The following is a 26,233-nucleotide window of genomic DNA, read 5'->3' as shown; positions in this document are numbered from 1 at the left end:
ATGAGTGATTTAAAATAGATTTTTATACATTAATTTATTTAAAAGAAGTAATTAATATGTAAAAGGGAATGTTACACTATTAGGCACTTTTAGAAAATCTTTTTACGTTTGAGGCACTTTCTAAGGTTCAGACACTTTTCCTTATTTCTAGAAGATAAAAGGACAATTATATCCTTTCAAAATTAAACCATAAATTGCTTAACCAGTTCGATTGGTTTTGCTGTGTTATCTAATAAAACACACGTGTAATACATGTTCTTTCTATTTCGTGCCGGTTGAGATCTCGACATGAGAAAGGGAGTAATCTCACAATTACAGCAAATAAATGGATATTTTTTTAAAATAAATAATATATAGTGTCGCTCTTCATCTCTAAAATCAAATTCTTATGGAGGATCGGTTCTCCACTATCACCAATCTTCATGGAGATCGTAAACAGGTAATTTCAAATTTCAAATTCATTTTTCAATTTAGGTTTAGAATTGAATCGAATTGGAGATTTTGATTCAATTGATTAGCAATTACAGCTCAAATTAGGGTTTATCATGTGAGATCTACATTGATTGGATTAATAAGCTATCTAAAATTAGGATTCTTCATGATGTTGTTTGGGGAAAATTGAAATTATGAATAGAATTAGAAGTTTTACAGAATCATTTGATACAATTGTGTAGTTATTGATGAATCTTTATGTATTGTGTATTCTAAACGTTGTTTTGCTTTGTGATAATTTGCAGGCAATATTTGGAGTCTATGTTGGTCATGGAGGAGTTAAAGCGGCTGAGTGTCCAGCTAAGAACTTAGATAAGAACATTGTAGAAGAAGTAGTTGGTAAAAGACACGAGTTGGAGATAGCTGAAGCGGTGGAAACGTAGTTACTTGACTACAGACACAACGTTTCTTAAGGAGGAAGGTTTTAAGGGTGGTTCATCCTGTGTCACGGCTTTGGTTAGCGAAGGGAGCCTTGTTGTGTCAAACGCCGGTGACTGTCGTGCTGTTATGAGTGTAGGAGGTGTAGCTAAAGTTTTATTTTCTGATCATTGTCCGTCTAGAGATGATGAACGGAAAAGAATTGAAACCACGGGAGGATATGTTGATATGTTTCACGTTGTGGAGAATCCAGGGATCCTTAGTTGTGCCAAGAGGAATCGGAGATGCTCAACTTAAGAAATGGGTTATAGCTGAACCAGAGACAAAGATCTCGAGAGTTGAGCATGACCATGAGTTCTTAATCTTGGCATCACATGGTTTATGGGATAAGGTGAGTAACCAAGAAGCAGTAGACATTGCTCGTCCCTTCTGCTTACGAACCGAGAAGCCATTGTTGTTAGCAGCTTGTAAGAAGCTTGTTGATCTCTCGGCTTCACGAGGCTCGTTTGATGATATCAGTGTGATGTTGATCCCATTGCGGCCAGTTCGTATAGAAAAGAGAGGCATCTTAGAAGATGTTAGATATATGACATTAGAATTTCTATGATTTAGTCCTTTTGTTTTACTTAATTCACTCATTCCCAGGTTTTTTCGAGTCATTTTCAAGGTTTCATCCTCAAAGGCGAATTCAATAGCAAGGGACATTGCTATAAGTGTGACAAGGGATGGTCGTTTCAGATCTTATTTAGCTAGAGGAGGCCCTGGATGGTTACTTTCCAGAATTGAAGAAGACAAGCGATGATGACTTTGTGAAATTTTCTTTTCTTTACCTTTGGATTTTTTTTTTCTTTACCTTTGGTTATTGTTTGGAGTTTTCATGCTCTGTTTTTTTATGGATGTATGCTCTATACTCTGTTTTGACTTTTCAATTAATATTATACCAGACGGCAAAAAAAAAATTGAGTGAACAAAGCTAAACTCAATGTGGCTTATGTTGATCTTGTCTGGTATAAACATTGAGCTTTATGATGGTGCTAAGAATTTGATCGAGTTGGACTCCAATGTTAATGTTGAATGAGCAAACAAAAAAGTGTTAATTTTATCGAGCTATAAACACATTCGCAGCAAATCAAAGACATACTTGTCCATTAATGAATGTCCAAGAAGTCCAGTCCATATGGTTATCTAGTGACTCACATGGTAGTTTCATACTAATACATAAGTTTATACATGAACAAGAAACTATCCAAGCAGTCTAGTCCATATGGTCATCTAATAACTCACATGGTAGTTTCATACTAATACATAAGTTTATACGAGGAACAATAAACGTCAATCCAAAGTACATTATCCATTATGACCATTTATCCACATGTGTATAGACAGTTAAGTAACAATGATATGTAACCAAGTTTCTTGATGTGCATCTCAGGTCTCAAAGTATACTCTAACACTTTACAAGTAGCCATCCACAAGCGACCATTTCGTGTTGACCATATATAGTTATACTTGTACGGATCAATTACAAATTGAAGAATAGTTATGATTTATAAGGATAACCAAAACCCAAAATTATTGAAAAAAAGAGATTGAAAAAATAGTTTTTTGAGTTAATAGTCGATGGAAACTATTTTGGGTACAAAAGAGGAAACCAACATACAAAAATGGTCACCGAACCTGCAAAAGTACATTGTTCATATGGACAATACAAAATGGATACCACAACATTGGAAATAGAAGCATATAATGAATTTTTTGGTGTTCAATTAATCTATATTGGATCATACACTTGAAATGGTTCATTTGATATGAATACTTTGGCATTGACGAGACGTTAAATACTCAAAAAGCCATATAATTTGACAGCAAACTTAGAGACAAGTTCAAGTAAAGTACGAGAGGAAGGTAAAAAGAAACGTGTCCAAATATCGTTGTCCACAAAGCTCTGTTCATTTAACACTGCTAGATCTTCTCGATTGGATTTTAAGTTTTAAATACAAGTCAAAGTTTGATTTTAAATACCAAACATCTCAAGATATAACATAAACAATCACAAGTTCAAGGGACTAATCTCTTCACCGGTGCGAAAGTTTAATAAACACACAATTATCAATAGTCAATCTCGTTTCATTATCTTTAATCATGTTACGAGAATGGTGAGTCCATAACACAATCCGTTACACAACCGTCAATTACAATTTCAAATACTAATTTGTCCATAACATATCCATGATAACAAGTCCACATAAATTTGTTCACATAAACGTCGCTTTATGGAAATATAACATAGATTTCAGCTAAACAAGGAATCATTTCCTCTAAATGTTTCCTAATAACATAATCTCACAAGAGATGGAGGTTTCGATTTCAATGGAGACATTCCAGCGATTGAAGCAAACTAGTAGAAAACTTTGTCAAATTCCAACTCCTAAATATCACCAGCCATGCTTAACACCAAATTTAGCCCAGCTCGAGAAAAAAAATTGTTGAAAGTGAGACTTACGTGAGGAAGATAGATAAGCTGAAAGAAGAATCTTAATCTTTGGTACAAGGTTCGTATTCAAGTCGAGATTCTTGAGCGATCTTGGTAGCTTCTCTTCCATAGTATTCAGTGCAAGATTTATGATCGCCGAAGATTCGAATCGAGGAATATTTGCGGACGCCATATCAAATTGGATAAACCAAAGAATATAGAACCCAACATCACATAACTTTACCTTAGTAATTCAAGAACTTTTTCTCGAAATCTACTCAATTGAAGTTGAATTAGAGTAACGAAATCCAAATCCATTAAAGAGGAGATTGATATCCCCTCGCCGAAGTCACAAGGGTATAAAGTGGTTGAGATTACGAAATCGATTATTGGAGTTTTACGGTGGAGAGAAGAAGAAAGAAAGTAGTGTAAACCGTAGTGGTGGTAGACAGTAACGGAGGAGATTGATATCCCGTCGTCGGAGTCACCTTTTCTGAAACTGTAGTTTAGGTTTTTTCTGGATTTGTTTTTTTTTACAGTTCCGGAAAAAATAAAACAAGAGATTATGGTAACTGCAAAATCAAAATCGTGGGTTTCGTAACCGGAATTGGTTTAATGAAAATGGGTTTGATTTGTTTGGTTATATATAACCGACGATTTGAGGGTAAACAAGTAATTGCAATTAGTCAAAGTGCCTAATGATTTTTAAGTGCCTAATATTCTCTATGTAAAAATATAAAAAATAAAGACGAAAGTTTAGAGGAAGCATATCCGAAACACAGTAAAACCCAAAATACAGACAATAACGGGCTTACTATTGCCCATGAAGAAACTGGGCCCGATAAGCAACTGATTTCTAAGGAAACTACACGCCGTTTCTATCTACACTATTACACTGCATGACGTTCTACGCGTCAAGCTGGTGAGAGAGTAAAGGAATGTGTGGGTCGGTGGTTTCAGATTCTGAGCGCGAATTTGAATTTCATTTCTGGGGTTTTGGGCATTTGGGGAAAGAGGAAGAGAGGATAATGGCGGGAAAGCGTTCGTCGCCGTTTTCTTCTCCGTTACTGAGACCACCACCGGAGTTTCTGAATGTGAAGGAGGAAGGAGAAACGGAGACGCCGTGTTGGAGAAAGGAAGTGGATGAGAACTTGAAGCGTCTCCAATCGCTGCTCTTCGGCGCCGACAAATTCCTGGAGAAATCTGATTTCTCTTCTGCTCAGATCCTTGGGCTTCGTCTTCTAGGTTTCCTCGATTCTCGTTCTGTCACTGACGCCGATCGTGATTTCATTGGTCCCATTCGTCGTGAAGTTGCCTCTAAGATTGATTTAGCTTTGGAAGGCCTCGTTTCAGATTCGGATCGGTACCTGAGCTTTTCCCCTTTGAGCCTGTTTAATTTCGAAGAAGAGAGGGTTCGAATTTTACTTGCTTAGCTTAGTAGAGTCTTATGAGTGTGGCTTGAATTGTTGGGTATTGGAATCAGGGAAATGTATAACTGAGTGATATTCTCTAATCTTTGGACTTCGTTCACTTAGTTACTAGCTGAAATCTAAAGATCTTTTTGAATTATCGTCAATATTAGCTACACTTGAGATTTTTAGAGTACCCTTTTATGGTGTGCTTCTTGTTGTATCCAGGAAGGCGTTTGAGCTTGCAAATACAGCTCCAGGGGCAATTTTTGGCAGCAAAGGTGGATTTGATGTGGAAAAGATTAAGCAGTCTAAGTACTTTGGTTTTCATGTCAGTCAATCTAACGGAAAGGGTGTTAAAGAGATGGTAATGCTCTTGTAAACTGCTTCATTTCTTCAATGATCTTAGTATTGGTGATGAGTTTTGGAAACACAGCCATGTTATATGTCTTGCTTCCTGTTTCTACTATGATTTCATAGATGTTTTCTTGTTTCAGGAAGAACGGCATGATACGGATAAGTTGATTCCCAAAGCACCAAAGTCAATGATGCAAGCCAAACTGACATCATTGTATGGAAACAGTATTGGTAAACCAGATAATCAGCGCAAAACTTCAGTGAACAATCAAGACCGTGCCTCTGATGAATGTGTCATTGTTGAGAGAAGTCATGGATTTGGTTTTGGAACAAAGCGACCTCATGCAGAAACCAGTAGCCTTGCAAATGATGGGGAAGTAAAGGAAGATGGAGCTCCTAATGGATTTGTATCCGCCAAAATAAAACTGGTAGATTTATTCATGACAATTACTTCTCTTAGAGTCATCTTGACTTTGCAGAGTCTTTTCTTTCGAACTGTGCTTTATTACCCTTTGCTAATGTTGACTACTATATCTGTTGCTTTAGGAAATGGATGTAAGACAAAAACGAGGATCAACTGAGTCACCAAGTTCATGTCTTTCTCCACAGAGTGACAAAAATGCTTTAGGTAGGGGCTATGGTTCAAGGTCGGGTGGATTAAGACGTGGATACCGTAGTAATTTTGTCCCTCCTGTTAAAACTAATGGGAATAATGTTGGAAACTTGACGTCTCGTATTGGTGGAAAGACTGACGATGCACTGGATGACTCAACCAGAACATGGTTAGTTGCGTAATTTCTTATTTTGATTCAAGATCCTTAGCAAACTGGAAAGCACATGCACCCTTTTTATATCCTCACCTTCGACAATAAATAAGCTTATGTAATCTGTTTTTCTTGTCAATATTTCTTGATTTTCACCTAGATAGGCTATGCCTGTCTCTGCCCTTCTCTAACTAAGTTTCTATATTAAACATTTTTTGAATTTATTTCACATTGAAACACTATGAAAAGTAAATAAAAAATAGTATATGCATGTCAATAGGACTAGCAATTTAAGCGTCTACACTCATCTGGTGGTTAGCCAGTTAGGCCCTCGTTCTTATTTAGAATGCTACTTCACATAAGTTTCTAATTATCCAGTAGCCTTCTACGCCTGTAAGCCTGAAAAGATTAATTTTATATTATGAGATAACATGCATGCCCATTTACTTACTATCCTGTTCTAGTTTGGAGATGCTCTGTGGTCCTGATGGTGAGCTTCCCGAGAAGTTGAGAAATTTGGAACCTCGTCTTATAGAGCATGTCAGCAACGAGATTATGGATCGAGACCCCAATGTCCGCTGGGATGATATTGGTACAGTAAGATGTTTCAGTGCAGTGTATATTATTATCCCTGTTGCACCTGGAGTTTCTCATCATAAGTTATTGATGTGCAGCTGGTCTGGAGCATGCTAAAAAGTGTGTAACTGAGATGGTCATTTGGCCATTGTTGCGTCCTGACATTTTCAAAGGTTGTCGTTCACCTGGAAAAGGACTTCTTCTCTTTGGCCCACCAGTAGGTACCCTTGTCCATTTTGATATTTAAGATGAAATGACACTCGTGTCTGTTTTTTCTTAGATCTGTATCTACTGCATACCAGGGAACTGGTAAAACAATGATTGGAAAAGCTATAGCTGGAGAAGCGAAAGCAACCTTTTTCTATATATCAGCCAGTTCATTGACAAGCAAGTGGGTTAGTTCCACTTCTTTGCTTACTTTCACATGGATATTCGTAAAATTACGACAGTAATTATGTTCCACTATGTCAGAACTTCTACATAGCAGGGAAACCCGTACCATTTTCTGTATGTCAGTGATTTTGTTCCTGCTCAAGATGTCTATAGCATGCTTATTCATTTGCTTTACGGTCACCTGCAAATTTAACGATCACAAATGTAAATGCAGATTGGCGAAGGTGAAAAGCTAGTGAGGGCCCTTTTTGGAGTTGCGAGTTGCCGCCAGCCTGCAGTAATATTTGTCGATGAAATAGATTCTCTACTATCTCAGGTTTGTTGTAATCTCTCAAAATATTACATGTTCATAAACCCTCAAACCTATCAGCGTAGAACAAGGGCTGGAAAAAATTACAAAGGGTGGTTCAGTAAAGACAATTTTCTGGCATGTATTGGTTTCCTTATGTAACATTCTATTAAAGAAACGAACTTTCACCCTTTGCCACAGCGTAAGTCAGATGGTGAACATGAATCGAGTAGAAGACTCAAGACACAATTCCTGATTGAAATGGAAGGTTTCGACAGTGGCAGCGAGCAAATTCTCCTAATAGGTAAAAAACTGGGAACAGTAAGGTTTGAGTTTTGTGGGTTATATGGGGTTTAGTAACTTTATTCTGCTAATTTTTTTTGTTTGTTAGGAGCAACAAATAGACCGCAAGAGCTCGATGAAGCAGCAAGAAGACGACTAACCAAGAGACTCTACATTCCTCTTCCTTCATCTGGTAAAGAATGATAAACAAACTTTTTCATGTCATTCTCTGGTTTTCGTCTAATATACTCTCTTGACACGATTCTCTGTTTTCGAATTGAAGAAGCAAGAGCATGGATAATACAGAATCTCCTAAAGAAAGATGGGTTGTTTACTCTGTCGGATGATGATATGAACATCATATGCAACCTAACGGAAGGTAAATTCATCATAGGAACTTCAGAAACACAATAAATCTCTGGATTTTTGATCTTTAAAGTCCAAAGAACACAACCCAAAAATGCAAATACACATTTGCGGCCATAACCAAGCTAGCTTTTCATTAAATTTCACTGCAGGGTACTCGGGATCAGATATGAAGAACCTGGTGAAAGATGCAACTATGGGTCCATTAAGAGAAGCTCTCAAACGAGGCATAGATATAACTAACCTGACTAAAGATGACATGCGTCTAGTAACTCTTCAGGTACATAAAATCAAAATGAAGATTTTTTGTGGTATCATCATGTTTCGGGTCAAACTTAAATTGATGATATGCGAACTCTGTGAATACAAACATGTAAAGCTAAACGAATTCTTTTTGTTTCTGTCATTGTTTCATATATTTGGTCATTATGCAGGACTTTAAAGACGCATTGCAAGAAGTAAGGCCTTCTGTTTCTCAGAACGAACTTGGAATCTATGAAAATTGGAACAATCAGTTTGGTAGTTTAAGCCTCTAAGACTGAGACAGGTGAGTTATACAAACAATCTTTATCATATATTATCTTTGAGCTAAGGCCCTTTTGTTTTCCGGAATATACATTTGAATTTATCTATTACAGTTATAAGATATACAACAATGCCAGTATGCCACTAAATAAATACAAGAGTTTTACAGTACCTATTTAGACCTAGAGTCCAATCTCTCATTTCTTCTTTGCTCCTTCTGTATTGTTCCTGTCCAAGAATTCAAGACAAACCTTAAAACGACCCACAAAAGTAAAAACTCAGGTTCATATACAAATGTGTGCTTATATGAAACTTACCTATACATGTTTATTTCGCTTCCTTCCTTTTAAATCTTTAACAACGTCACTAAACCTTCTGTACTGTGCTTTTTCGATTTGCCCGTTTCAGGAGACTTTTGTACTCGAGACTCCTGGACCACTCATCAATCTCACGTGCACGAAGAACCGGCAATGGATGCGAAAGTTGACTAGTCTGAGCATTTCTGTAGAAAAGGAAAATATGTAAACAAACAAAGAAGTGAATCTGAAGGAAGAATAATCTAAATTTTGTATAGTTTTAATTTTCTCACCTTATGTACCATCCCAAGGGGCTTGAAGAAGCTTTGTCATATGAACGGGCTTGTTCTAGAAATGCGTCAACATTTAGCTGATCAGCGATTGATGGACATCCTCCGGCTAATTTCATCAGAACAGATACAACAACCTCTTGGAAGCGACATAAGAGAGATTATAAGAACAATAACATAAACATCACTAGGTATTTTCGCATTCTGTTTGATTTCTTCTTGTTTTTTAGAATTGGTACCTTTGGATCTTGGGCGACGAGTAGTGCTGCGCGATCACAAGTCAGCTCTGCTGAACGTAGCCAACGAAGTAACTGTTCTTCCAAGGTTCGAGCTATCATTTGCCCAAAAGCTACAAACAACAGAATCCAGTTTAGTAACAATAACAGAGTTTCACGCCGGCTGCAAACTGAAACTTATGTGAGTCGATAAATAGATTTCCGGGATGAAGTCACTATAATTTTGTCAGACTGACACAGAACAGTAGATACAAGTGACTTGGACATGTAGAAGAGTGTGGTATCTACCAGGAACTGTATAAGCCCCAAGAGTAAGAATATTTGCAAATGTGAGCCACACGCCGTGATCACACTTCAGATGGCCTAGTTCATGGGCTAAGACAGCCTAGTTTTGAGGTATAAAACTGTCAGATTTTGGTAAAATTAGCCAATATGTAGTATCTATGGTTAGGTTCAAAAGTGGGTTCAATCAAAAAGCATTGAACTTGTAATGCAGAAAAAAATATCTTACCTGTAGCTCCGCGCTAGTAAGAAGCTCGATCAAGCTGGTGTGGACAACAATAAACGGCTTCTTACCGCTTATTGCCAGCGTATACGCATTAGGAACAGGACTCTGTCGCACATATAGATCAGGAGCCTCTATATTCAAAATCTCAGCAGCCTCAACCAACAAACCGTGAAGATCAGAGAGCTGAGACAGCAAATAAAAGAAACATTACACATCACTATTGATAGACAAATACATAATGTCCACAAAGACACTGATCCACAACTAACCTGATTCTTGGAAACAAGAACAGAAGTCCCAATGTTCTCAAGAAGCATAATCTGCTCCGTCATTGACCCTGCAACATCCCCAAAGTCGTTAAATCACATAATCTGTTTCAAAATCTCTCTTTGTGCCAAGTAACTAGAAAGAGCCACACCTAAAAGAGCTTTGCCGAATTCGTTCAACCCCGGTATAGCCCTTAGTAACAACGTGTTCTGCATCAAAAGACAGTGCATTCAAACTTTGGATATTTCATCAACCAGATTCTTGAAAAAGCAAATGATGATTGCGACGAACAAACACAAAGAACACAGTGACACACACAAAAGAGTAACCAAATATTTCAAATCACATCATCAAAGTTTGATATATAGTTTCCAATTACGACCATTTGGAGAATTTTTACGGACCTGCTTATCAAAAGGATGTCGGAAATCATCAGCATCGAGATCTTTGAACAAGAGAGGAGGTACAGCTCTGCAAATCGGAACCCTAACCCTAAATCTTCCAACTTTCTCCGCACCGAAACCGATATAACTCACTGAACGACGACCAGAGCTAAATCCCACTTTCTTCGGTAGTCTATATCCCAAACTACGAGACAATTCGCCGCTCTGATTGTAACAGAGGGACAAAACCGGAGCTGAGACTGAAACCGCCATGAGAGAAGAGAGGTGCGTAAGTTAAGAGTTGAGTGCTATTGTACGCCGGTGAAGAAGAGAAGATATAGAATGATATAAATTTGGGTTCTCTGCGGTTGCGTTTCGGAGACGACAAGCGTTTGCCGTCCACAACCGTAGTTTAATGGTTTAGCATTTGACGCGCCATCGTTTTCCTTTTCCCGTTGACCGTTAATTTTTTTTCTTCACATGACTACATCTTTCCTATACGACGTCGGTGTGGGTGTTTTCTTTCATGGGCCTTAGTTTAATGGGCTTCCAATATTAGCAGAAAGTAAGTTTTCAATAACATTAGTACATATTACTATTAAATGGTATGTTTAAAAGACGTTCGTTCTCACAATGAAAACATTTAAGTTTAACATAAGAGCTTACTATTCTTGAAAATAACATTTGGGTTTTTGCAAATTTCGTACACTTATACACTATTCGACGAAAAAATTCTAAAAATTTGGATTATTTGTTTGATTGATTATTTCATAGCACAACATTTTTAAGTATTCTTATTCACCTAACACTCTGGTGATTTAAAAACTCAAAATTTAGGAAATTGACGTTTAAGTGAATTATTTGTTATGCGAGAAAATATTTTTTTCTGAACCATTAGTTGCCAAATATTATTATTTTCCCACATGACATAAGTGGTTTATCATATATGGATTAGTTCAAAGTTTAGTCAATAACTTTGAAATTTGATAGTGGATTAGTTCAAATTTGTTTTTAATTAATATTTTCATATTTGTTCTACTCTAATTGGTATTTATAATCTTTTAAATGTTTTTTATTAAAACATACTTAATATATAAAAGTATTATATTATCTACATATCTATCTACCCCTTTCTCCTTAAAAACAAATCTTATACTTACTATTTTGCGACATAAATATAAAATTATATTGTTTACGCCATATCAGTCAGAACTCTGATTTGCTAACTTAAAACTAATAACCATAAAATTTCTAACTTAAAATGTAAAATTCAAGCCAAATTATGTACTTTGAACTTCATAAATCATTTTCAACTATACTTGAAGAAAATCATTATCATATGTATTATAATGATGCTTAGGTTTAAAGTGTTGCTCCACGAGTTGAAGGCAATAACAAACGAGAAGATCATCCCATACAGCGCCATTTGTGATAACTCTCTATGAGAATACATGGTTTTGATCTATTATGAGACTGAGAGGTAAGTAGATCCATGAGACAATGGTGGAAGACAAGAAAAAGGCTGAGGAAATGAAGATGGTGGAAACGGAGAAGATGGTGGAAACAAAGAAGAAGGCTAGGAGGATGTGAGAATGCTAGAGGAGGTGAGAAAGAATCGATAACTCTTTTTTGTGATTGTTTCTTGAATGCGTACCTTAAAAGATCATAAAACAGTTATCAATAATATATACTAATTTTTAAAAATGAGAATCATATTAATGTATACTAATTTTACTAAAAATTCTATTTTTCTCCAGATTTTCTATAATTTTTTATTTTGAAATTTATAAATAAAGTAGTTACCATGTCATTTTATTCATAGAATATAAATAAGAAAAAGTAAAACAAAATATAAATCTTTTTATTGAAAAAATAAAAATGATTGTCATGTCATTTACAAATTAATAGTTAATTCAACAATACGGGTATAATTGAAATTTAACTTTTGTTATGAAATTGTGAGTATGACAATAATAATATGTTATTTTTTGAGTATTAAATCACACAGTTTAACTACTTTGTGTATTTTTTTCCAACCAAAAATAATTGGGTATTAAACGGCAAAATAGAAAATCGATGGGGATTTTTTTAAGGTTTTTTCCCTACTTGTAGAGTCCATTTAAAACGGCACGTAGTTTCTATCCAGTGGACTTAAACAAAACAGCCTGTTTGTTTCGGCAAATTTTAACAAACGGCACGTAGTTTATAATATTGAAATTTAATGATCTCGACTCGTTGTGTGCTTTCTCCTTCGTCGTGCGATACAGTTCTGGGTTTGCTGAAGAAGACTCTGGAAAAAAGTTCATCCATCACAATTGATTCGTGTTCTTGAAACGAATCTATCGATTCAAACACATGTATGTATTAGACAATCTTATTCCCTTCTTCTGAATCGTTACTCTTCAATTTCATCTTTCGATTTCTCGCTTTTTTCTGATCAGGAAACATTCGGTGAATCGGCCTCCGACACCAGATGAAGACGATGTGGCGGATGGTTTCGAGAAAGACAAGGTCACGCTTCGAGAAATCATCAACGTCAAGGTTTCAGATTTTGTAATGCGAAATCGATTTCAGTTACTGTTGTGGACTTTTGATTGAAAGGTTTTTGGAAATTTGAAATCGTCATAGTTGGTGGAGAGTGGAGAGAAGGAGAATCTAATGGAGCTTGTGAGAGATAGATTGGTGGAGTGTGGTTGGAAAGATGAGATGAGAATTGCTTGCAGGTTCTTTATACCTTTTAACCTAATTTAGCATTCGTTTTGAGAACAAGTTTTGGTTCAGAGCAATCTTCTGAAGTTGGTAGCAGTTTCTGGTGACTAATTAGGGTTTGGTTACAGCTTCTTAAGTATAGAGTTTAGCATACTTTGTCCAGGCAAATGCATCATCGATTATTGCTTATGGTTGGTTTGTTGGTAGGATTAAGAGTTTTGAAATTGGTTAGTTGTTGTTGATGTGAGTGGAAACCAAAAGATTTAAACTTTTATATAGTTTTGTTAACAAGTGAGCTATGTTTATCTGAGAAGTTGGTTTACTTTGGAAATTGTGGTTGATTGTTGTTACATGTGAAGCTAAAGATCTTACTATAAGATATTTGTTGCTTATGTTTGGTTTGTTGGGAGGCATAAGAGTTTTGAAATTGGTTAGTTGTTGTTGTTGATGATGCAAAGCAAAGATTTTCATTTTTTTTCTTTTGTTCTGTTAACTGAATTGGATTAACAAGTGAACTATCTTTGTTTGAGAAGTTGGTTTTGCTTGGATACATTTGAAGCTCTTCTTTTTGGAATGCAGGGAGCATGTAAAGAAGAAAGGGAGAAAAGATGTTACAGTCGATGAACTGATCCGAGTGATCACTCCTAAAGGCAGAGGTAAAATATATAACGAACAATCCGTTTCTGTATCCGTTAATTCGTTGTTAGTAACCTTGACTTTGTTTCTATGGATGTTTGTCGTGTATGTCTGCAGCTTCAGTACCAGATTCTGTGAAGGCAGAGCTGTTGAACAGAATTCAAAACTTCATTGTATCAGCTGCTCTTTGATGGTGTTTTGACAATTTTACTACGAACATGGTGTCGTTGTCTCTATGTTGTGGTTTTTAGTTGTATCCAAACACTAACCAGATAGCAGCCAAATTTTTTTTATCAAATGTATCATCTTTGCTGTTGTAGAATTAGCTTTTTTCCTCCTCCTTCAGGTTTCAACTCCTTTTTGTACCAAATCAAAGCGTTGCCATCCTCAAGAATATGTTGTCTCAATTGTGGATTGATCAAATACATTGAAAGCACTAACGAAATTTAGTTCATACTTCATAGTTTAAAAATATTATAATAAAAATAAAACAAGAGAGGAGGACTAAACAAATACAATTTGAACTGTCATCAATTTGACTTATTCCTGGATCAATACAATTTTCAGAGAAATGATTGTCTGTTGAGAACTAGAAGAGCTAAGATAAGACAACAAAGAAATCAAACTAACATGGCAGACACAACCTGAATAGGACAATTAATATTAGAGTTTAAATTAAACTAAGACTAACGACGTTCCCACTAGGTTTATTACTACATATTTGTCAACGCCAACATTAGAGTATATAGATGAACAACTATATTGATCTATTATTACACGAAACCAAAGTGCTATTACCCCAAAACATTAATTTGATCCTCTCTAACCGCAACAGCTATGAGTCTCACGTTACAAGGACACGAGCATCGTGTATCCCTAATTTACCATCGTGATGGTATTGAATGCGATGCTTGCGATCGATCATATGGTGTTGGCTTCTCTTGCAGTGAATGTAAGTTTACTATTCACATGAAATGTATATTCGTGTTCAACATACAAGAGATATTCGATCATCCTTCTCATGTTGGACATTGCCTTAAGCTACTCACAACGGGAGCTCCCGATCACACCGATCCCAAATGCCATCTTTGCGGTAGAAACACGAGCGCCTTCTGTATCATTGCTCTGATTGTAAACTCAATTTGGATGTCGATTGCATGGCTAATACCAAGACTGCCCAAGCCTATCTGAATGTTCCGTGGCACAAACATCCTCTACTTATGTTTGATTTTGTGGATAAAATGCCATGCGACGTTTGTGATATGCGTGGCAAACAAGGCTATTTTTGTCCTCGTTGCAGGTTGGTGATTCATGAGAGTTGTTTCTCTGTATTTGACTCACCGGAGATCACTCACCCTTCTCATGTCAGACACCCTCTTAAGCTTCTCACTAGTGGGGCTCCAGATTACACAAAAGACCGAAGTTGTCATACATGTGGAGACGAGACTGGGAGCTTAATTTATCATTGTGATATGTGTAAGTTCAACTTGGATCTGCGTTGTGCGATTAAAACCCTCCTACCAATTGCTCTTTCAAATATGAAGGTCCATGAGCATACCAAGATTGATTTCCTTTGTTTGCGATGCTTGTGGCATGAAAGGCGACAGGGCTCCTTATGTCTGCGTACAATGTGATTTCATGACCTTCCATCAAGAGTGTACTCATTTACCTCGTGTTATTCACGTCAATCACCATGACCACCGTGTTTCTTTCAAGTATCCTCTTGGTCCTGGAGAATGGCGATGTGGAGTTTGTTGGGAAGAGATTGATTGGTCATATGGAGCATATTCTTGTTCCTTTTGTCCAAGTTATGCTATTCATTCAAGATGTGCAACAAGGAAAGATGTGTGGGATGGCAAAGAGCTTGATGGGGTACCTGAAGAAGTTGAAGATGTCGAGCCATTCAAGAGGAATGCTGACAACACAATCAAACATTTCGCTCATCAACATAACCTCATGAGCTTCAGCAAAGACAGTGAAGAAAGCAACTTCTGTGGAGCATGTGTTCGTCCCATCGGTTCTTGCACGTTCTACAAGTGTTCAGAATCAGATTGTAGTTTCATTCTCCATGAAACGTGTGCTAATCTTCGGAAGAAGAAACGACATTTTCTGAGCCCACAACCTCTCACTCTCGACTTCGTAACAAAACGAAAAGAAGAAAAATGTGGAGCTTGTCATCAAATCTGTTGCCAAGGGTTCATCTACTCTACATATCAAAATGAGAATTTTGACTTACTATGCAGTTCGATTACTGTGCCTTTTATCCATGGAGGCCATGATCATCATTTACTCTATATCAAACTAGAATACGGTCAAGTGAAGACTTGCAAGAACTGTGGCATCGATCATGCAGAAGTCGTTCTAGGTTGTATCAAATGCAATTATTTTCTGGATTTTCGATGTGCCACTCTACCATTAACGGTAAGTCTTTCTAGGTATGATGATCATCCACTCACTCTTTGTTATGGTGATGAAAAGGCAAGTGGCAGATATTGGTGTGATATTTGCGAAAGAGAAACAAATCCAAAGATTTGGTTCTACACTTGTAAAGATTGCGGGGTCACTTCGCATATATTTTGCGTGGTTGGGGATATCAGGTACGCCAAACCAAGAGGAATGATCGACCGCCATTATAGACTTCTGTCTAACAATAGCTCTTCACGGCCACTTTGCAACACGTGCAATTGTCGTTGCCCAGGTCCCTTCATTCTTCATGATCCATATAACTATCATGGATTCATAAGTCGAGATGATAGCGACGTCCTATATTTTTGTTCTTATTATTGTTTCGTCCTCCTTGCCAGACGACGCCGCGGGAACATGTGCCCACCGTGGGCATTAGAACCTAATACTTGATGAGGTGTTTATTGATTGTTCGAGTTTTAAATATTGATGTTGCTATAATGTTTTTTTTGTTCTCTTTTTGTTTTTTTGGTATGAGCTTGAATTGGTTGTTTTGACTTTTTTTTTAAACGCAGAATCAAATACCATTAATAACAGACTACATAGAACACATTACAAGAAGTTTTTCGATATAATGGGTAATTGAAAACGAATAATTTCAGGGTACTAGCAGCATAACGAACCTGTCAAAAAATGACTCCGGTACTTAAAAGTTAAACTTGTCATTTAGGACAATTTGTTTTATCCTTACACAAGCAAGCACAAACAGTAGCTCACATCATTTTTTGGCTCTGTTTATAGTAGTCTTTCTTTCTCTATATTCTTCTACATAAATCTTTGTTTCAAAGAGTATCGAATCTCTCACAAACACAGACACACACTCACACATCAGACACGACACAGAACAAGAGTAGTCGCTTATTCGGCAGAGCCTCTTCGCTCTTTTGCTTGCCTTAAGACCACACATACTCTCATCCCTTCTTAGTAAACATACATTTGAATCCGACTCTTAACTAAATCCCAAAAGCTTACGCTCTTACGGTAGGTCTTACATATATAGATAGATTTCATACAAAACATCCCCCTCTTTGCAACGTGGCATTGCAAGGTTGATCGTTTCGGCTTATGCAGAACCAGCTTGTTCGCAAAGATCTAGCAGATCCAATGTCTACAACAAACACCATAGTTAACACATAATCAGTCTCAATAAAGTGTTCATTACTCAATCCTAACTCTAAATCCATGGATAATCATATGATGTTTCCACATTAGCTTATAGAGTAATTACTTCCAAGTTCCAATTTTCACATGATGACACACAATACAGATTATTTTCCGTTCACTTAATTATCTTATTACTGACATTCACAAAACGTATATGGACACGCACCTCAGGAACAGAGAGCTCAAGGCGGAATTTTGGACCATCATAGTGGTGAAGTACTGGCCTGAAGGAGTCCTCTTCCAAGGCTTTGCAGATTTTCCTCACTCTGATCCTTACCTGTTACAATTTAAGAGAAAGAAGTTATATTAGTACAAGATATCAAAATAAAGACTTAAAACAATGAAAGTCATTGTGATTTAAGTTTCACCTGAGCCGGAAACCTTGACTCTCCTTTGCACTTTTTGTCTTCCCAAGCAGTAGCATCAATATTAGTACCTCCAAAAGTTGTTGCCTAAACAAGGAATCATTCACGGAATAATTCGAACATCAAATTTTCAGTAAATGGTAGCATCAAAACCATTGTTATGACAAAAAAAAAGCACGAGAACAAACCTCAAAGATACCATGAAGCTGGTGAGTGGTGTAGTTGTAAAGAAACAGAGGCAATCCAGGTGTTATAGCTCGAACAGAGTCTCTGTATCTTGGAGGTAAACCTGAACAATGATGAAAGTCAAAAAGTTATTTACTTGCAGTTTGAATATCAGTAAAACACTAGAAAAGGGTATTGGGAAATTACCAAAGAGGTGACGTTTCATATCCTCCTGCATAGTATCATTGTTGCAAACAAAGATGTAACCACCAAGAACTTCATTCCTCGGAAGAGTCTCCGAAGCAGGCAAGGTTTTAAACCTCTTGTCAACAGCCAAATTCATATTCCCATTATCATTGCAGTTGTTGTTATGTTTGTTGTTGCTCATCTCCTTGTTAGCAACAACATTACCATTATACTTGTTAACTTTCATGTTGCCTCCACTCTTAAAGTCATTCTTCTGGAAAACAGTATTCATATTATAAACATTGCTCTGCATCGAAGTCTTCCCCATGATGCTTTCACCAAATTTACCATCCAAATTCAACATGTTGAAGTTAAGATTGTTCTCCTGGAAACTGAATTTCTCACTTGGTCTAAACTCAGTGTAACCTTTGGAGAGATCAAGATTGTTCATCCTCTCCCCTTTCATTCTAGTTTGCTCAGCTAGCTTCGTTGCAACAGTAGACCATTTGTGATCCTCTGATGCTCTCGTCTGACCTCGTAGCTCATCACCTAATTGCCAGAAGCTGTCCATATCTCAAAAGGCTAGCATAAACAGAATAAAAAAACACAAAGAGACGTTAATACAACGAATCGAGATCAATTCACAGGTAAAAATAACCAAATCGAACCTAATCGAAACCAAATTTGAAAGTTATTGAATCCCAAACCCTAATCAACAACTGAACACACAAAATTCCATCAAATTTCATAGAAACTCTCAGATTCATCATTCAAGATTTCAAAAGACGACTCTTAGACTGAGAGAAACCAAAATCTCTAGAAAATGAACGGTAGATTCAAAAATCCAGAGATTTTGGAGCAGAATTGAAAGTCTAAACAACACTAGACTAAGGGATTATAGAAAAAGATAAACATAGAAACTCGAGAGAGACCTTTTGTTGTTGTTGTTCTTCTTCTTCTTCGTTTCCTCGAAATCCGGCGGACGTGAGGATGAGAAACCGAAGAAGGGAAACACGTCAGAAGAGAGAATGAGAGAGAAGAAATGGTCCTCAATGGTTGGTTGGATCTGTGAGATTTTATCAGAAACTCTTTTACCCAAATACCCCCTCATCTTTTGAATTATTTACGTTGTTCTGCCATTGCCGTAGCAAACACGCGTCATTGCCTCAGTAGACAGTAGCTTTCAATTTTGAAAATTGAAGGGGATGATTGGTTGAGGTTTTTAAGATTTTAAAATGATTTTAGAAGTCTTCAAAGTTTTTTTTGTGAATCAAGATTTTTTTACTTTAAAAATTTTTAAAGCTTTCCCATCCTTTTTTTATTTACTCTTTGTTTTCAAATTTTTTTTAAGTCCCGTATTAGTGACTTTAGAAATAAACAAAATAAAAGTTTTTATTTTTTCTTTTCTTCTTTCTTATATGATTCTAAAATTCCATAACATATACTTATTAATTGCTTTTTAAAAAAATTCAATTGATTTAGAATTATTTTTAAAATTTGTTCTTTTAAGATTCAGTTTCTTATATATTTGGTAATTATTTATAATCATAATTATATAGTTACAATTTTATTGTTACCAATCATGTTTTAACAGTTAAAGTCTTTAAAAACAAAGTCTCTGCAGTCAAAGCTTTTACAGTCAAAGTCGTAACTCCCAAAACCTCTACAACCATAAATAACAGTCGTTACGAATCGGTCCTGAAAGCTCAACTTTGGATCCAGTTTTCTACGATTGCTGACTTATTCTTCACCGTCTGATATAGTTGACCAATTAGATTTTATCTTTACCATTTTTGAATATATTTGTTTTTGTGACAACCATTTTTTGATGGTTTGTTTGTTGAAGATATTTTTCTTCGGACAAAATAGATTTTTTGGTTTTTTTGACCGTATATTTATTTTATGTAGATATTTATTTAGGAAAGATAACTCAATTAATTTAAAAGAGTTTAATGACAAAATTATTAATAGAATTTTAATAATATTTTAAAATTTGAACTAGTTATATCCCAAAATAACAAACTAAAATAGTGGAATTGTTTCTTCACATTTCAGAAGAAAAAAAAGTGTCAGACAGAATTGTTTATCCAGTTTCACTTGAAAAATTTATAAACACACATTTATAGATCTACATAATAGTTTTGATCATTCAATCAAACAATGATAAGAAATTTATCATATGTTACTATTTGGATGTATGTTAAGGCTCAAATCCCTTATTTCATAGGTTGAAATTTTTTATTCTACCAGTCCCAACTGTAATTATCATTGGATGGAAGGATTGAGTTATTATTGATCTAGGTATAGTCTTTTATTTTTTCCAGATCGCATCAAATTGGACTATGAATTAGTGTACGTAGTTATCACTGAATTTAGTTTTATACCCCTCCCAAATTCAAAGATTGATTTTCTAGAATTTTAGTATTGTATCAAAAGATTGATATTCTAGTATTTTTATTTTCTAAATCATTAATGCATTTTAACTTTACAATACATAATTAATTGTAGGCATTTAGAATGAGAAGGTCAAAAGTCATACTCTAGTGTATAGTACTCTAACTACTTCTTTTGTTTTTGAGGCGGTAAATTTAAATTAAAATTATGAAAACAATATATGATTTTAAGTAAATGGTGTAAATCTATGTCAATATATATAAAAAAATTAATGGAACTTAATTTTACTGGTCTTGGTTCCATTCTAAAATTTTAGTTTTTGAAAAACGTAGTTTTGGCTCTTAATTTGAACTTTTAACAAAAATAAGTGACTCATATAACTAAATTTGTAAATTTAAAGAGTATGGTTTTAGTTTTAGAGGAAATGTGAAAGATCTCAAAAATGATGCATTTAATATGTGGTGTAATTAGAATTATTGGAAAGCAACATAATTCGTAGTACAAAAGTAAATTGATTACTGCATCATTAATTATTTTTCTTAATTTTAGTGAAAATATTAGAAAATAAATCCTTAAAATTACGAAGGGATGTTATAGAAATGATCCCACAATATAAGATTTACTAACCAAATTAACTTTGTTGAGATATGTCATGATCATTACTTTTTAGAAATCATGGATCACATGTGATAATCGTTATAACAAAATTAAATTATATCACTTTTTTATAAAAAAGGCTTTCTTATAAATAAGAAATAAATAAATTTAGAAACAAAATCAAGATCCGGAAAAAAAAAAAGTAAGACAATTTATGAAATTGAAATGTCTATGAAGATTATGGTGCCGACTGAGATACAAAATTGAAAGAGTTGTGTAGCAAAATCTGTTTATAGTTGATCAACCATCATTAATTCTGAACATACATAACATGTACAATTTTTTTTATGTAATAATAAAAGAAGACATATATATTTAAAATAAGATTTGCTTTCGTATCTAATTCTCTAACTTTTTTAAAAATCCAACTACATGCGTTTATGTTAAAAATATCAGTTTGATTCGACATCTTTATTATAAACTATACAATTTGGCTTTTGTTTAATTGTTTCTTCAAAGAATAACACACACAAAACAAAAAGAACAACAATAAAAGGGAACATCTTAATCCTCTTTCATGTGATGCTACCTTTTTGCAAACCTCTTATCTTCTTTACAAATATTTAATAATAAATTATTGTTTCATATCTGTGATTTTACATGTGGCAGGTGAGATTAGTCACATTGCAAGCTCACATATCACTTGTGACTAACATTCATTAATATATATTCAAAACTATAGTGATTTTTAGAATAAAATCTGATAAATATATGGAATATAATTTTGTCATTTGGGTATGGAACTCCAAGTTATATGTCAATCTATTAATGGAAACAAGCCATTTGAATGGACTTACCATCATGAAATTAAGACGTTGGGCTTTTTACAAACTAATACAAGTAACATAATAGGCCCATTGTAAGCCCACTAAAAAAACGCTGCGTTTCATTGCGCCGGTATCTGATTTTTATCTGTGCCGAGGTCTGAGAGAAGAAAAGCCAAAAGTTTTGTACGAAAGAAGAAAAGCTTTGAGAAGCCATGGATACGGAAACTGAGTTCGATAGGATACTATTGTTCGAACAAATTCGTCAAGACGCCGAAAATACCTACAAGTCAAATCCTTTAGATGCCGATGTTAGTTTTCTCTTCATTTCATGATTTCAGATTCAGTTCGATCTGATCTCTGCTTTGTGATTCGATGGCAGAAAGAAAAAAACGAATCTTTTTGATTTTTTGTTCTTGTTGTTGCAGAATCTGACTAGATGGGGAGGAGTTTTACTCGAGTTATCTCAGTTTCATAGCATCTCAGATGCAAAGCAAATGATTCAAGGTTCTTTAAAGCTATACTCTGTTTTAATATGATTGAATTTGGTATAAGAATCTTATTCATCTTTAGATCTCTTTACTCCCATATGAACTTGGTTGTTAATGTTTCAAGCATCCTTGTAATCATAATCATTAGTCCTTAGGCTTAGTATTATGATTCAGCATTCTTCACACTTGCTAAAGATAGGTTTTTGTATAGAGCATTTAGTTTATGATACTTGGGGATCTAACTATGGTTGATGGCAACATGCTCTGAAAGTTTGATGTTTGTGTGTGTAGAGGCCATCACAAAGTTTGAAGAGGCATTGTTGATTGACCCAAAGAAAGATGAAGCGGTTTGGTGTATTGGGAATGCATACACTTCATTTGCGTTTCTGACTCCTGACGAGACTGAAGCTAAACATAACTTTGACTTAGCTACTCAGTTCTTTCAACAAGCTGTGGATGAGGTTATTTTGCTTTCCATTCAGAATCAATGTTGATACTCATCTTTTTGTGTTGTGATTTTAAATCTGTGATGTGAAAAACGTGTTTTTGATCTTTGCAGCAACCAGATAATACACACTACCTGAAATCACTCGAAATGACGGCCAAGGTACTTCTTTCTATAAACCATCAACCAATTTGTGTTCATATTCATTTTGCCTCTAAACCCAATCTCAAAGTTTTATTCTTTGATCAAATTTCTTCTCCTTTGTGCTGAGTACAGGCTCCACAGCTGCACGCAGAAGCTTACAAACAAGGCTTAGGCTCACAACCAATGGGTCGCGTTGAAGCTCCAGCACCGCCGAGCTCAAAGGTTCTCTCTTTTTTATTTATGTTCATTCTCATCATCACATTTCATTTTCATTGCTTGATGTAATCGACTTGTAGATAATATAAGAAGATGTGTTTGAACCTCATGATCATATTTTGATGTATTGTTCCAAACACAGGCAGTGAAGAATAAGAAAAGTAGTGATGCCAAGTATGATGCTATGGGTTGGGTGATTCTAGCCATTGGTGTTGTTGCTTGGATCAGTTTCGCGAAAGCTAATGTGCCTGTCTCTCCTCCTCGTTAAGTAGACTCGTTAGGAGACTTTGATGAAGTTTTTCAATTTTTGAGGTTTTGACAGTTGGAGCTTGTTGTGTAAGATTTTTAGTTGTACTACGAGTACTTTATTATTGAAAGAAGATAAATGTCTTTTTACTAGAGCTTGTTCTTCAGCGTTCATGTTAAACAACACTAACTCCACTAGTCCTATGAATATTAGTATAATCCATCTCATGCTTGTAGTAAGTACTATTAGTTTGTTCAATTTGACTATTAGTTTTTGACAAAGTTTCGCCATTAAAAGTGCTCATAAACTTCCACAATCCACCAGCACCCACTAAAGGTTTGTGAGTTTAATAACTTAATACATGGTGGTATTCAAAAGTCTTATTTAATTATGATAACATAAAGAAAGACTTCGATTAGAAGTCATTGTAATATATTTTCCTGCAGAATTATGAGTTTCACCAATATTATTCATGGCCTACTTTAGATGGATGGTGAAGTCGTTAACCAAAAGATAGGCTGAAATTTTGAGAATCCATTGAGAATCCATGGATAAGCTGAATTTTTTCGAAGAAATTCGAAAAGACGCTGAAGAGACCTACAAGTTAAATCCAGAAGATGCAGATGTTAGTTTTTATCTTCGGTTCTTGATTTTCAGATATTGTTTTGCTAGTTTTAGTTTTGTTCTTTGTTCCATTTTTAGAGGAATGACTCTTCCTTGGTTTGATTTCTGTTTTTGTAATCAATGGCGGGAATTGAAAAATTTTCTAGCACTCTCCTTAACCTTGTATGTTTTTTTTGCAGAATTTGATGAGATGGGGAGAAGCTTTACTAGAGTTATCTCAGTTTCAAAACGTTATAGATTCACTGAAAATGATTCAAGGTGTATTTTTTTTTTTTTTTTTGGTGGTAAATGTTTGCTTTATGTGTTAATAACTTAACATAATTGAATATTGCACATTTTGGATTCCCTAACCATTATAGGAATCAAATGTTTTTAGTATTGTAATATCACTTATGTCTTCTTTAAAAACTTGAACTTGTTTTATTAATGTTTCAAGCTCTTGTAGGTATGATGATGCTTCATGCTTATGTAAATTAATTGTGATGAAAAACTGCTTTAGTTACAATTTTATTTTCTTTGCGTAGATGCCATCTCAAAACTCGAAGATGCAATATTGATTGACCCAATGAAACATGATGCGGTTTGGTGCTTGGGGAATGCATACACTTCATACGCGCGTTTGACTCCTGACGACACTCAAGCTAGATTAAACTTTGGCTTAGCTTATCTGTTCTTCGGAATAGCTGTAGCTCAGGTTATTTTCTTTCCATTCAGAATCATTGTTGATCTGGATCACTCTCTTGTGTTGTGGTTTCTCGATGTGTGATGTTGATTTTAAATATATTTTTCATCTTTGAAGCAACCGGATAATCAAGTCTACCATAAATCACTCGAAATGGCGGACAAGGTACTTATAGCGGTTTATGCATGAATGGCTTTATATGTTTCTCAAACCAATATGTTTTATTCCATTAGAAACATGTCACTCACTGATCAACAAAACAAAGTAGCTGATAAATAAGCAAATTAAGTTCATGTGCTTTTAGTTTTGTTCTCTAGCTGGATTTGTTACCTTTCTACTAAGTTAAGGCATATCATGAAGGGAACATTGCATCTCAAAATGTCCATTACTCATAGAAACTCAAACTCAAAGTTTTGTTGTTTATTTAATTTCATAGGCTCCACAACTACACACGGGGTTTCATAAAAACCGCTTACTCTCACTATTGGGTGGCGTTGAAACTTTAGCAATACCGAGCCCAAAGGTACGTTCATTCTCATTATGGGCATTTCAATTTTCAATATTTTGATGAATACATTCAAAAAATTAGATAATATAAGAAGATATATGAGTTTGAAACCATGTTTATTTTTCTTATGTACTTTTTTCCAAACAGGTAGTGAAGAATAAGAAAAGTAGTGATGAGAAGTATATTGTTATGGGATGGGTGATTCTAGCCATTGGCGTTGTTGCTTGTATTAGTTTTCGAAAGCTAAGGTGAATGAGCTTGTTGTGAGAATATCCACACAGAAGATATGGGCAAAGGAGAAAAAGGTTTCAAGCGTAAGACCCCTAGAGCCTAGGGTCTCTCTCTTATGTTTGATGTTTTTTAAGAGCTTTTTGTGAGTTTAAAACAAAAGTGGTACCATACAATTCCAAGTTATAAAAACATTTTTTATACTTCTTTTTTTTGGTAAAATAAATAAATCATAGATTGTCACTGAAAAACAATAATTATTTCATGTTGTCTCATAATCCAGTTTTTAATAAACAGGGTAAATGCATGTCACCCAATATAAGTGACAAAAAATCAGTTGATAGAAATTTTTTCTGTTGGATTTGAAAAACATGATTATGAATGATATATATACTACCACCATATATCTAAATAATTCCGTATAATAACAAATTAAACATAGAGTAATTAAAATACACCTTTAAGATGAAGGATGGGAATAAAAAATAAGAGTATTCCTGCAATCACAAACACAGGAGCTTGTTCTTCGGCTTTATGTTGAATTTTTTCAGCGTTCATGTTCAACAACACTAACCCCACAAGTCCTATCAATATTAGCATAATCCATCCCTTGCTTATAGTTATAGTACTATTACTTTGTTCTATTTCACTATTAGGTTCAGACGAAGTTTCGCCACTAAAAGTGCCTATTAACTTCCATAATCCAGCTCCACCCACAATAACACCGAACACGAATTTTACCATTTTCTCTTTGTGTAGTTTTATTTTTTAAAAGATATTGATTGATTTTTTTAAAAGTTTTTTTTGATACTAAATGAGAGACATTTGCTTTTATAGTTTTTTTTGGGTCTATATATCATA

General features: G+C 35.1%; 7 protein-coding genes and 1 pseudogene across 16 annotated transcripts; 6 read left to right on the top strand and 2 right to left on the bottom strand.

Moving 5' to 3' along the window:
* Positions 1 to 388: 388 nt before the first annotated feature.
* AT3G27140 (Protein phosphatase 2C family protein) lies at positions 389 to 1,672 on the top strand (the record flags this gene model as incomplete). Its single annotated transcript, NM_113628.2, has 5 exons — positions 389 to 439; positions 738 to 863; positions 922 to 1,023; positions 1,124 to 1,447; positions 1,538 to 1,672. 5 exons carry the CDS (start codon positions 389 to 391, stop codon positions 1,670 to 1,672), a joined length of 738 nt encoding a protein of 245 aa, NP_189350.2.
* A 2,584-nt stretch (positions 1,673 to 4,256) lies between these two features.
* On the top strand, positions 4,257 to 8,315 carry AT3G27120 (P-loop containing nucleoside triphosphate hydrolases superfamily protein; the record flags this gene model as incomplete). Its single annotated transcript, NM_001338858.1, has 13 exons — positions 4,257 to 4,706; positions 4,981 to 5,119; positions 5,250 to 5,537; positions 5,656 to 5,891; positions 6,338 to 6,465; positions 6,548 to 6,666; positions 6,752 to 6,844; positions 7,057 to 7,158; positions 7,333 to 7,435; positions 7,523 to 7,606; positions 7,697 to 7,792; positions 7,932 to 8,059; positions 8,214 to 8,315. The coding sequence occupies exons 1-13, from the start codon at positions 4,282 to 4,284 to the stop codon at positions 8,313 to 8,315; spliced, it is 2,043 nt and encodes a 680-aa protein (NP_001319654.1). The 5' UTR covers positions 4,257 to 4,281.
* A 17-nt stretch (positions 8,316 to 8,332) lies between these two features.
* AT3G27110 (Peptidase family M48 family protein) lies at positions 8,333 to 10,755 on the bottom strand (the record flags this gene model as incomplete). Of its 5 annotated transcripts, none has more annotated exons than NM_113625.4 (9): positions 10,306 to 10,755; positions 10,053 to 10,110; positions 9,904 to 9,971; positions 9,638 to 9,817; positions 9,415 to 9,511; positions 9,130 to 9,239; positions 8,894 to 9,027; positions 8,622 to 8,806; positions 8,333 to 8,532 (listed from the first exon to the last, which is right to left on the bottom strand). In NM_113625.4, exons 1-8 carry the CDS (start codon positions 10,555 to 10,557, stop codon positions 8,671 to 8,673), a joined length of 1,035 nt encoding a protein of 344 aa, NP_566808.1. In that variant the 5' UTR covers positions 10,558 to 10,755. The 5 variants fall into 5 exon arrangements, with proteins under 5 accessions (NP_566808.1, NP_850640.1, NP_001325722.1 ...); NM_180309.3 differs by having other exon boundaries at positions 8,388 to 8,521; NM_001338857.1 differs by lacking the exons at positions 8,333 to 8,532; positions 8,622 to 8,806 and having other exon boundaries at positions 8,890 to 9,027; positions 10,306 to 10,668.
* Positions 10,756 to 12,447: 1,692 nt separating this feature from the next.
* On the top strand, positions 12,448 to 14,082 carry AT3G27100 (transcription/mRNA export factor). 2 transcript variants are annotated; one of them, NM_113624.5, is made up of 5 exons: positions 12,448 to 12,641; positions 12,726 to 12,825; positions 12,913 to 13,007; positions 13,573 to 13,649; positions 13,747 to 14,082. In NM_113624.5, coding segments are annotated over exons 1-5 (348 nt in total). In that variant the 5' UTR covers positions 12,448 to 12,639; the 3' UTR covers positions 13,821 to 14,082. The 2 variants fall into 2 exon arrangements, with proteins under 2 accessions (NP_189346.2, NP_001319653.1); NM_001338854.1 differs by having other exon boundaries at positions 12,538 to 12,641; positions 12,726 to 13,007; positions 13,573 to 14,018.
* A 299-nt stretch (positions 14,083 to 14,381) lies between these two features.
* On the top strand, positions 14,382 to 16,591 carry AT3G27095 (annotated as a pseudogene). The gene has a single exon.
* Positions 16,592 to 16,659: 68 nt separating this feature from the next.
* On the bottom strand, positions 16,660 to 19,052 carry AT3G27090 (DCD (Development and Cell Death) domain protein). 3 transcript variants are annotated; one of them, NM_001338852.1, is made up of 6 exons: positions 18,641 to 19,023; positions 17,994 to 18,554; positions 17,810 to 17,910; positions 17,625 to 17,708; positions 17,423 to 17,533; positions 16,724 to 17,200 (listed from the first exon to the last, which is right to left on the bottom strand). In NM_001338852.1, the coding sequence occupies exons 2-6, from the start codon at positions 18,541 to 18,543 to the stop codon at positions 17,156 to 17,158; spliced, it is 891 nt and encodes a 296-aa protein (NP_001325613.1). In that variant the 5' UTR covers positions 18,544 to 18,554; positions 18,641 to 19,023; the 3' UTR covers positions 16,724 to 17,155. The 3 variants fall into 3 exon arrangements, with proteins under 3 accessions (NP_001325614.1, NP_001325613.1, NP_189345.1); NM_113623.4 differs by having other exon boundaries at positions 16,737 to 17,200; positions 18,905 to 19,052; NM_001338853.1 differs by having other exon boundaries at positions 16,660 to 17,200; positions 17,994 to 18,878.
* A 2,772-nt stretch (positions 19,053 to 21,824) lies between these two features.
* Positions 21,825 to 23,616, top strand: TOM20-3 (translocase of outer membrane 20 kDa subunit 3). The gene is made up of 6 exons (NM_113622.4): positions 21,825 to 22,098; positions 22,216 to 22,294; positions 22,570 to 22,739; positions 22,838 to 22,885; positions 23,000 to 23,089; positions 23,226 to 23,616. Exons 1-6 carry the CDS (start codon positions 22,003 to 22,005, stop codon positions 23,349 to 23,351), a joined length of 609 nt encoding a protein of 202 aa, NP_189344.1. The 5' UTR covers positions 21,825 to 22,002; the 3' UTR covers positions 23,352 to 23,616.
* Positions 23,617 to 23,754: 138 nt separating this feature from the next.
* On the top strand, positions 23,755 to 25,604 carry TOM20-1 (translocase outer membrane 20-1). 2 transcript variants are annotated; one of them, NM_113621.3, is made up of 6 exons: positions 23,755 to 23,955; positions 24,134 to 24,212; positions 24,479 to 24,648; positions 24,754 to 24,801; positions 25,073 to 25,159; positions 25,292 to 25,604. In NM_113621.3, exons 1-6 carry the CDS (start codon positions 23,878 to 23,880, stop codon positions 25,394 to 25,396), a joined length of 567 nt encoding a protein of 188 aa, NP_189343.1. In that variant the 5' UTR covers positions 23,755 to 23,877; the 3' UTR covers positions 25,397 to 25,604. The 2 variants fall into 2 exon arrangements, with proteins under 2 accessions (NP_189343.1, NP_001189984.1); NM_001203055.1 differs by having other exon boundaries at positions 23,819 to 24,214; positions 25,292 to 25,576.
* Positions 25,605 to 26,233: the final 629 nt, after the last annotated feature.

This window comes from Arabidopsis thaliana, chromosome 3 (assembly GCF_000001735.4).
Source record: "Arabidopsis thaliana chromosome 3, partial sequence".
Lineage (NCBI taxonomy): Eukaryota > Viridiplantae > Streptophyta > Magnoliopsida > Brassicales > Brassicaceae > Arabidopsis > Arabidopsis thaliana.
This window is presented reverse-complemented; position numbering and strand designations above follow the sequence as displayed.

Coding starts and splice junctions, on each gene's coding strand:
- AT3G27100 (NM_113624.5), top strand. Junction 13,008..13,572: donor GAGATGAGAATTGCTTGCAG/GTTCTTTATACC, acceptor TTTGGAATGCAG/GGAGCATGTAAAGAAGAAAG. Junction 13,650..13,746: donor GATCACTCCTAAAGGCAGAG/GTAAAATATATA, acceptor GTATGTCTGCAG/CTTCAGTACCAGATTCTGTG.
- AT3G27090 (NM_113623.4), bottom strand. CDS start 18,543: ATGGACAGCTTCTGGCAATTAGGTGATGAGCTACGAGGTCAGACGAGA. Junction 17,911..17,993: donor TATGAAACGTCACCTCTTTG/GTAATTTCCCAA, acceptor ATCATTGTTCAG/GTTTACCTCCAAGATACAGA. Junction 17,709..17,809: donor AGCTTCATGGTATCTTTGAG/GTTTGTTCTCGT, acceptor TTCCTTGTTTAG/GCAACAACTTTTGGAGGTAC.
- TOM20-3 (NM_113622.4), top strand. CDS start 22,003: ATGGATACGGAAACTGAGTTCGATAGGATACTATTGTTCGAACAAATT. Junction 22,099..22,215: donor CAAATCCTTTAGATGCCGAT/GTTAGTTTTCTC, acceptor TTGTTGTTGCAG/AATCTGACTAGATGGGGAGG. Junction 22,295..22,569: donor TGCAAAGCAAATGATTCAAG/GTTCTTTAAAGC, acceptor TTGTGTGTGTAG/AGGCCATCACAAAGTTTGAA.
- TOM20-1 (NM_001203055.1), top strand. CDS start 23,878: ATGGATAAGCTGAATTTTTTCGAAGAAATTCGAAAAGACGCTGAAGAG. Junction 24,802..25,072: donor CACTCGAAATGGCGGACAAG/GTACTTATAGCG, acceptor TTAATTTCATAG/GCTCCACAACTACACACGGG. Junction 25,160..25,291: donor TAGCAATACCGAGCCCAAAG/GTACGTTCATTC, acceptor TTTTCCAAACAG/GTAGTGAAGAATAAGAAAAG.